At 34.8% G+C, this 10,430-nt stretch overlaps 2 protein-coding genes across 3 annotated transcripts; both read right to left on the bottom strand.

Moving 5' to 3' along the window:
• Window positions 1-16: 16 nt before the first annotated feature.
• LOC113474685 lies at window positions 17-4,558 on the bottom strand. Its single transcript, XM_026836753.1, has 4 exons — window positions 4,477-4,558; window positions 1,478-1,841; window positions 710-771; window positions 17-229 (listed from the first exon to the last, which is right to left on the bottom strand). The coding sequence occupies exons 1-4, from the start codon at window positions 4,501-4,503 to the stop codon at window positions 113-115; spliced, it is 570 nt and encodes a 189-aa protein (XP_026692554.1). The 5' UTR covers window positions 4,504-4,558; the 3' UTR covers window positions 17-112.
• Window positions 4,559-5,428: 870 nt separating this feature from the next.
• On the bottom strand, window positions 5,429-10,071 carry LOC101242415. Of its 2 annotated transcripts, none has more exons than XM_026836744.1 (7): window positions 9,677-10,071; window positions 8,733-8,846; window positions 8,285-8,362; window positions 7,245-7,345; window positions 6,873-7,008; window positions 6,304-6,473; window positions 5,429-5,752 (listed from the first exon to the last, which is right to left on the bottom strand). In XM_026836744.1, exons 1-7 carry the CDS (start codon window positions 9,716-9,718, stop codon window positions 5,518-5,520), a joined length of 876 nt encoding a protein of 291 aa, XP_026692545.1. In that variant the 5' UTR covers window positions 9,719-10,071; the 3' UTR covers window positions 5,429-5,517. The 2 variants fall into 2 exon arrangements, with proteins under 2 accessions (XP_026692545.1, XP_026692546.1); XM_026836745.1 differs by having other exon boundaries at window positions 5,429-5,704; window positions 9,677-10,065.
• Between the last annotated feature and the right edge of the window lie 359 nt (window positions 10,072-10,430).

Below are 10,430 nucleotides of genomic sequence, written 5' to 3'. Positions count from 1 at the left end.
CACACCGCATTGTAACATAACGATTGAGTTTTTCAAATGTAGAACAGTCGGATTCCTGCACCAGTTTGTATATTCGAAATACGCCCATTGAACATATTATGCGTGTATGCAGCTACGGTCGATGCCGGTTGTTTAACTTGTAGAGTTCAAGTCGCTGAACCTCAACGACTAGTTGTTCATATTCCAACAGTAACGTCTTTAACTCAAGTCTCTTTGCCTCCGCTTCTGCCTGTTAATAAAAATAGAAATAATAATAACTTATTTGTGTCTTCGATTACGGTAGCGAAGATTTAGAAATATTTTTGGTATACGGTATATTGATCATTTCATTGAAATTGCGAAACCACTGCGTCAGTTCATCTGCTATATTGAAATATACGCAGCTGGATTTAAGCCAGAACAGTTGAACGTTGTTAATTGTTTAAAGCACGATCGGGATTATCTAGATTGTGTGTGCTAAGGTGTCCCGTTTTACCCCACAATACTATAGATATAGTATTGCGGGAGAGGATGGGACACCGTTTAACTTTATTTTGTCGTCCCATTTGGTAGGTAATATCAAAACATTTAAAGAATTATAAAACCGTGGCCTCACAAATCAAATAGACCGTTGTTAATTGTTTTAAAAACGAGCAGAATATTTTGAATATTGTGCGCTAAAGGTGTCCCGTCTTACCCCACAATACTAAATTCGTGTATGTTTGTATACCTGATAATTGCATATAATTGTATCTGTTGATTTCTGTTGTCCAGATGAAACATCTGCGACCCCTTGAGTTAGTGCACAACAAGTTAATGGTTATTGCTACAGGTTGTTAGATGGATAGATAGTTAATGCGCTACTTTCTAATATACGAGTTAGGTATGTTAATAATGCTATAACATTATCACAACAAGAGTTATAAATATAAAGTTATAAAATATATACTAATGTCGCCGATTTCTTGATTAGTTAAAATTGCCACCATTTAACCAGTTGTTAATAAACGCTATAACCCCGGTAAGATGGGACAATGAGCTGTATAATTTGTATATTAATCTTTTATTCTGTATTATATATGCGTGAGGCCTGTATGGAGATAAATACCAGAGGTCTTTGGATTTTTGGCCCAAGTTGGACTAATTTATGAATTTTGAACCATTTCAATAATAAATAATAAATTCTATTACTCGTTTAAACAAAACTTTGTAAAAAGTAAAACTTATTTTATATTTATCAGAATGCGTGGGATCGGCATACACATAAATACTAGAGAACCTGCGATTTTGAGCCACGTTGGTCCATTACCCAACAAATTTAGCATATTAAAACCATGTCTAAACGTTGTAGAAGGGGCATGAAATACTTTACAATGCACAAGTGGGCATGATAATAAAACATTGAGAGCCAAGAGTAAGGTAAAGCATGCTGTTAATGAATACGAATAACAAGTAGCGTATGAACATCTACGTTACACATCGGATAACATTATCTTACCGAAATCAATAGCCGCCGGTTTCTTTTTTCCATCTGTCATTTCGACAACGCATTGTATATCAGTCTCCTGTGACGTCATACTCTGGCCGTTGCTCGATGCCGTGACGTCATTACGTTTCGATTCAGTGAGAAACTTTGTTGCCCCGCTTCCCATTTCCGTTTCCGGGATAATAGGGTCGGTAGTTGGCGGTAGAGGGCTGGTGGGAAGGGACGGGGGTTCTTCGTATGAAGCTGGCACCACAACAGACAGTGAAGAATGCGGTTGTGATATTTGAAGTGTTTTCAATCTTCCAACTAAGTTTAGAACTAGCGGTTGGCGAGAGACGTAAGTTACGTTGAAGGAAATCACTTTCTGCAACCAAGTCTGTGAAATAATGAAAACTTTGTTTACATTTAACAAAGGATTGTTAATAAATAAAAACATATTAAAACGAAAAAATGATTGAAAAATAAAAGTTACTGAAAAAAAAAAAAAAAACACAGATTGAAAAAAAGATATTTAAATACAAGTTTTTACAAAATAAAAGATCTTCTGTAAATAAACTTCACACTGTAATTAACTGCTGTCTTAATAACGTGATACAAAAACAGTCCGGAAAACCTTTGCATATAAGAATACGAATGTGGGTAAACATGTACACAATTTAGTCAAAAACTTTTCGCCTCACCCACTATAACTCACGTTAAGTTATCGTAAATTTTGAATATTAACTTATTTGGAAGTTTGTGCCTGTTTCTTATAGGTATGTGCACAAATACGATGTTAGTCATATAATTTTGATTTTAGAAACAGTAGCACGTTCTAACCAGCCAATTTTCTAGACGAAGTGATATGTTGGAAACCAGATGTATATGTTTTATATCATTAATGCGTATAAGCAGAACCTCATGCTTCACGTCAAGCTAATCTCCTGTAGGATATTAGAGCCTTCCAAGCTGCACTATGTATATAGTTCGATTGATCTGTTACTGAAATTTTGTTACGTAAATTTTTAGCACGCAAGTGGTCATATAGATCCTTTCTCGACGAACAGTTGTTCTTGTTGTTATTTGCGAGGTGCTTTTCCACATATCTGCATTTATTCTTAAATCTGACTTATCTTTGTGGGTAATATTGCTTTGATGAATCCATTCTACCTAAGCAGCTACACGATCACACATGGCGATTGAAAATCGCTTGGTTAGTTACTTTTAGTTTATTTTTAACCGGCTTAGTCGACCGTGGTAAAAAAGTAATTGAGGTTATACTAAACACGTGCTCATTTATTGAAGCTATGCTTTCTTGTTTTTTATACATACTGTAGGTAAGTTACATTTCTACACAAGAAATAAATTTTAGCTCAATTAAACTTCAAACACGCCTGAGATAACTATTTTCTACACTATACGTTACATACGTGTCGCAAGACAAGGCAAGGCTAGCTATAAATGAACCAAGACGACTGTTGTCTCGTGCAAGCGCAAACAGCCCAGTTTAAATTGCCGGCGTATCGCGGTTAAGTGCATTTTTAAGATAACAGTTAACCTCGTATCTTTCTGGTACCAGGACAAAAGGAATGCGCACAACAGCCAGACTATAAACTCAATATCAAACCGTTAAAATAAACTGGTTATGGAAGTGCGTATTCGGAACAGGTAATTGTATTGTTTAACTGTAACGATGCAGTGTCACATTAAGACAAATAAATTCGACTATTTACTTCATATATAGTAAAGTGGGGGGACATGGGACACAGTTTTCTTCTACTTTCTCGTCCCACTTGCAGGTAAACAAAGAACAATCAAATAATTATAAAACCGTATCCTCACAACTTCCATAGAACGTTGTTAATTGTTTAAAACACGATCAGGATATTTGGATATTAAGGTGTCCCGTTGGATATTATATGCTAAAGGTGTCCCATCTTACCCCACCCTACTATCTTATTCAGCCACCACCGAACCAACAGCAACTGTCACGTTTTCTGTTAAATCTAAAAACAGATTTATCTTGAATATAATTATGATTCTAACTGTACTAAAACCTATAGTAAACTTTTGCTAGTTGTCCCATCTTCCTTCGTGAGATAAATCAATTAATGTTTAATTTTAATATTGAAGAAAACTTCAAATTAAAACGGATTTTTCTTGAATATAATTATAATTCTAACTGTACTAAAACTTAATAAGGTAGTTTTCCAACTTTGCTCCGTATTTTTCGGCCCAAAATACACAAGATAAAATAAAGTTCCCAAATACTAAAAACAATCCGACTGACGTAAAACATACTGAGAATATATTCCGGTTTAATTTTATAAAAACCTCGACAGCTCTAACGATTTCTCGTTGCAATGTCAACCGTTACAACAACCGCATACGTATTTCAAAACCTAATAACCTTTCGGATAATCGCCTTTAAAAAAAACAAGCCAGCCTTTTCTCAATAAGCCATACATACGTCATTCGAAGCACGACACACCATATATAATGATTATGTTGAATTGATATGTAGCTGGGTCCAATTTAAAATTGCAATTTAAATAATAAGTTCTCTGGGCGCGGATTAGAAGCTGGATCGATGGCGTGAACGTAACTTGCAGCAGGTTAAACGTCCCATAGGCATCAACTTATATAAATACGATTCGATTTTGGATTTGTATGAGAGGATTACGAGGCTATTTTAAAATTACACGTAGGTTATTACTGTGGGGTAAGATGGGATATCGTTAGCACCTTATAAATCCCATATTTCCTGATCCTGTTTTAAACAATTAACAACGCCCCTTTAGAATCGTAATGGTACAGTTATATAATTTGGGAATATTCTTTGTTTACTACTAAATGTGCAGTAATTATAATCACTCACAATAGTAAAACATAATCACTTACAAAGTTACATACGTGGTAACTTATTAGCGGACACAAGGTGTATAAAATGAAACACCCGTGTTATAACGACCGTTGCTTCCGGCTACGCGAGGATAAAGTAAGATACATTCGTATTATAACAAATCACTGACCGTTATTATTGTCTTGTGTGAATCCATCTTTCATCTTACTTGTAGCTGGCGCCTCCCGTGGGCTAGGGTAAACAACGTCATCCTAAAGCAATTTAAGTGCATTAATGTTAACTTGTAAGCTGACAAACATTACTAAAAAATAAAAAGAACCGCAAAAAAACAATTACCCATAAAGTTACATACGTGGAAATTCTTAAGGTGGCTGTACACAGTATCAGGCATGCGAAGTTGTATACAAACCCATTACCGAGTTCCGCATGCGGCAGCGTAATCCGGACAAAACAGACAAAACGGACGAATTCTGGATAAAGGGGCACAAGGTGTACGAAACAGAACACCCATGTTATAACCACTTCCGGAATAAACGGTAAACGATAACGGTTATTATTAACTGAAGCGCCAATACAAACCCTCACCTCTGCAGCAGCATTGAGCAGACGAGTCACTCGTTCCGCTGACGATTCACCGACGTTTCCATGCGTCGCAACGTGCGTGGGTAGAGGTTCGGGGCTGTTCCATCGCATGTGGTCGTCACGGTAACTTTTCTCTGTAAACTCGTAGTTTTAACTAAAGCGTCGCCTTTTACATATAATACTACCGGCTTTTAATAGGTCTTCATATACACCAGACACACATGGTGTATTCATACACCTCATGCTCACTGTCGAGTTATAACATAAGTGTCTTCTTATACACCAGACACACATGGTGTATTCATACACCTCATACTCACTGTCGAGTTATAACATGAGTGTCTTCTTATACACCAGACACACATGGTGTATTCATACACCTCATGCTCACTGTCAAGTTATAACATGGGTGTCTTCTTATACACCAGACACACATGGTGTATTCATACACCTCATGCTCATTGCTGAGTTAAAACATAAAACAATTAAAACAATGTGGTGTATTGAGTTGTAGCTGGCCAACAATAACACACAAGTACCTGCTTTAGCTCTCATCATATAAGGAGTAAGACTCCTTAGTTGCGATCTCCATGGACTTACAGGATCAAAACGAATTGGTTCCTGGGGTCTAGGGGCGGGGTTGGGGGACGGCTATGGGGTGCGAAGATACAAAGGGAACAGGTAGGAGAAGGGATTTGGTTTCTTTGATTGGAGCAGCAGCCGTTGTGTGAGGCCTTCTTATTGGTGTGGATGGCGTATGTCTTACAGGGAAACCATATGAAGTGGATACTCTTTTCTGATGCGCGGGCGATACTCTGGTGGATGAGGTTAAGTTGATTGGTGTCGTGCAACAAAATGATGAACTAATTTGATAAAGGTAAAAAGTTCTTAAAGACTTTATCAACTTTAATGGGCCAGTGACTTTATAATTGTGTTCTATTTAACACTAAACACGAGGTGTATAAAACCCAACACCTCTGTTATAAAAACTGTCATTGCCCTGCTATGGGAGAATAAACAAGTTACATATGTGGTAACTACTAACTTACGAGGTGCATGAAACACCTGTATTATAACGACTCCCATTTACCTGCCCCGCAAAGATAAGAGTTACATTTGAGATACTACATGTCATAATGTTTGTAGTTTCACAATGCAAGAACATACAGGGAAACAAGGTCCTTAAAAGTTGGTGCGCCCGATTACGTTGTTTATGAGACTAAGGTTGGTTCTGTTGTTTTTATCAAACATTGGTTTAAATAGTTTTATGTAAGAAGATAATTCATGGAAAATATGTTAATCCTGGTAGCAACAGTCGCAGAATAACAAACACGGCATCGTAAACATGTTTAATAAAGGTAAACATCTAGTTCTTGCAATAAACAGCAGGTAGTTTTAAACATAGAGTTCTTACACGTCTGGTCTTAACCCGAGATCCAACTGGTTGAGGAGAATCCGTTGAAGTTTATGTTGATTATGTTGCATTGAATGTTGTTGGCCAGACACAACTTGATGAATCTCATCGTACATTGATTGATAAAACTTCTCTTCATCCTTGTCGCGAAACGCAGGGGAGGCTGATACCTGGATATCATAACAAAAACACTCAACCACAAAGTTACATAGGTGGTAACTTGTACGCGGGCACAAGGTGTGTGAAACAGAACACCCGTGTTATACCCACGGTAGTTGTCTGGCCATGCGAGGACAAATAAGTTACATTTATATATTTATCTCTTTGCAACGAAACCAGAGATCACATTCTTTAAAAAAACATTTAGAAACTTATTAACAGCAAAACGAAAGTCGATAAGACACGTTAAAGGTTGTGAAAAAAAAATTAAAAGGTGTTAAATCTATCTTATTTTGTGATAATTGCTCCAACCTAGTTGCTCCTTATTAGTTGTATAAACTTGTCAGCCAGTTATCAACTTGTATGGGATGTGTAAAATCAGACATCCCTGATTTAAATATTCGTTTTACCCCGTATATATTGCTCGTTGTTGCATTTGGGGTTTGCGACACAACAAAGTGATTTGCTTTTGCAGAGTTACGATGAGCTGACTTGCTACCCTCCCTTAGAATGCATTCAGCAAGGTAACTGCCAGATGTACCAGCCCTGGAATAATAAAATAATGTTAAAGATTATGGAAACATCCTAATCCTTTTTCAAAAACTTTCACAAACAGTTTCAAAACTTTTGATTCAAAAACAATCTTTTCGATCTAAATTTAAGAACAAGAAATATGTTAAAACAAAAATGAAAAAGTATATAACAGAACACAAGTGTTATAACCACTGTCGGTGCCTGCCACTCAAAGGGTAAATGAGTTACATACATTGTAGGTTACCTACCCGGCAACTTTTCGTATCTCAATGGACATTGGATGGTTGCACCATTTTCCCCTCGCTTTATATTTCTTGTATCTTTGAAGATCTCTTGGGAATTTAAAGTTCTGTAAGGAAGCATATGTATTTGTTTTACATCACTTCTTTTTAAATAGATCTTGTAAAACATGCAAAACAGATGTGTTAAACCAGTGTGGTAACGACTGTCGCTTTCCGGCCATGCGTAGATAAAGTAAGTTATATTTGTCCGTTCATTCATTTATTCATATAATATGATATATAATAATATGATTTCACATTATACGCAATTGGCCCACATTTACAAACCAACATAACTTGTTCCTAACATACAAAAATGATGAAAGAAATTAATTGCTATGGAAAAGTAATTATATTGTTTATTGTGTTCAACCATAATGAGATCTGGTGTATCAGGTTTTTACTCCAGGAATGACAATTGTGAAACATAACAATGATATATAGATATGTTCTTTCAGTCAGGGCCTTCCACATATCAAGTTTTTGTTTACTAGAAGCAGTAAAGGCAACTGAATGGAAAGAATGCCCCGCATAACCTTATGTATTTTTACGGGATTGAGTTCTTTTGAATTTTGTTGTCTGTTAATACAAGTAGTGAAAGTTGATTGTGATATGATTTACAGTGTTGTTTATGACCATGTATTGGAATATGAACCTTTTTTATGAGGTTCGTCTGGTAGTCAAATTGTTCAACATTGTAAAGATGAAATTGAATCTTGAGGTTTTCATTTGTCAAACAACTTGATGTGACTTTTTAATTATATTAAACTGAACAAACTCATACTCATAAACAAACAATGTACTGTGGTCTGTGGTGATACACATAAACACAAGTGCTTTGAAAAGCGTTTTGCACAAAAATCAAGTTCAAAAAACAGTTTTACTGTAAGTAATATAAATTTAACAGATATAAATTTTAAGATATACATTTCACCTAAAATGACCTCATCAATTCCTTATTTAAATAGATTCTAATAGATTCTTGTCACTTACTTATCCCAACTCACCATTTGGTCTTTGATAGGAACTTGTGAGCCAGCAAAACCAGAGTTCAAACTATGCATTGGGTATCGGCCTACAGAGCTCTGCAAAACAGGGAGTTCCATCAATGTAAAGAATATAGGGTAAGTTGGTTTACTCATTTATAAAAAAATAGTTTTTGTTAAGTCTTAAAATACTTTTGTACATTTTTAAAAGAATTAGAGGGTGGTTTAGGTTGTAATGTACAAATTCTTGTCTATATCCAAAGTACCCTGACATGCCTCTATGAAAAACTACACATATATACCACAAAAGTATGATAGTGCAGGAATAGGTTCAAGTATGGGAGTGTCATTGCACACCATACATGCTCACATCAATAACATCACAAAACTGCATTTTTTGCAATATTAAGTTCAAAACATTTTTTTAATATTCCATTAAATAATAAATTTACAAACACTTTCATCTCACCCTGTGTGGGTTGGAGTTTGGAGCTCTGGCCAATTTAACGACATGTCCTCTATATAATGTTGAAGGGATTGTAGATTTACGTTCTCGGGGTGGAAGGTAACCTTCTTGGATAAACTAGAAGTGGGTGGTTAGGTTGAGATATGACATGACTATATATTGTTGTAGCTGTAGGAATGACATTTTTTTACTTACTTCAGTTACAATACAAAGAACGGAAGGGTTTACAAAAGCGAAAAGGGTAGTAACGGTAAAACAACAGTTGTTAAAACACGCTTATTGATAAAAAAGAAATAACGTTTTGGATAAAACTAAAAAGGCTTAACCGTTACAACCTACAAACAATACAATTTGGTGCGTTAGTAACTCTTATCCTTGGTGTTGAGTTATAACATGGGTTTTTTAATACACCAATGAATACACATTTTTAAGTCCTTCCAGATTTTAATACACATTATAAACTAACAAATTTTCATTTCCATATTATTGTAACACTCAATTTTTCTCCTATTCAAAGAAAAAAATAAATATTTACTGAACAGCCAAAGCAAATAAAAATCTATAAGTGAATATTGACTTAACATAAGGTAAATAATAATGCTTTGTTCGGGTAAAAAAACTTCAAGATATTTATATTTTATAAAATAATCTTATCTGCATTTTCTGATCTTGCATAAAAACACAATTGTAACCTTGCATAATTAATTGAAAATGCATTTGTTAATGTTATTATACAGTTTTAAATGAACAAACTAAAGTCACTTATTCATTCTTGCATGAATGGCAATGACAGTTGTTATAAATAACACAGGTGTTTTGTTTCATACACCTCGTGACTGTTTAAGAGTTAACACGTATTTTGTCTTTGTGGGTGATTGTTTTATGTACTTTTATCTTGATATAGTGCCAATATTTTTATCTATTATTATATAAAACATCTATCTTACCCCTCCAAGGTATAATCCAGTCATGTTTCTTGGGCCATCCATGTTAAAATTAGATTCTAACTATTTGCAACTAATTTCTATTTACTACAAACATTCAACAGAAACTTTTAAAAAAATGCATCGTTATAAATGGACAACAATATTGTTAGAATAAGTTCCCTCGTTTTTTTTGTTACTGTGTACATCAGATATATGCATTAAAACTTATTTGTAGGAGCATAAAAAATATTTTTTAGGATCTTAAAAATTGCAAAAACTAAATTTCAAGAAACACATTTCTAGATAAAACTGCTTTAATTCTTTCAGTCATTCTTACTTTATTAATAACTGTACCTCCGCAACAGTATAAACTTTTCATTTTTAACTTTTTTTCAAACGAAACAGTAAATTCAAGCTGATATAACTCGTTAAAAGTTGATTAATTTCGCTTAGCAACCACCGACGCTAAACACGCGTACCCACTTTATCGGGGAATTCCTTGATTCGTTACCTTGTGTTATGGGGAAAAGTTTAGTACGGAAATTTTTAAACTTTTTTTAAATAAAATATTTAGATTATTTTTATTGTTAAAATGTGCTGGTAATTAATGGAAGATTTCTAGTTTTTGTTTTTAAAAGGCATGAAGCCTCCTGTAAAAATGCCCAAACGTTCTGTATAGGCTACGTCTGTATAATATACATATAGTGCAGTTGGGGAAGATGGGGCACATTTTCGTTCCATTTTCCTGTCCCATTTGGAAATAAACAAAAAACAT

Source organism: Ciona intestinalis, chromosome 11 (assembly GCF_000224145.3).
Source record: "Ciona intestinalis chromosome 11, KH, whole genome shotgun sequence".
NCBI classification, from domain to species: Eukaryota; Metazoa; Chordata; class Ascidiacea; order Phlebobranchia; family Cionidae; genus Ciona; species Ciona intestinalis.
Note: the sequence above shows the minus strand (reverse complement) of the source record. Positions and strands in the feature narration are given on the sequence as shown.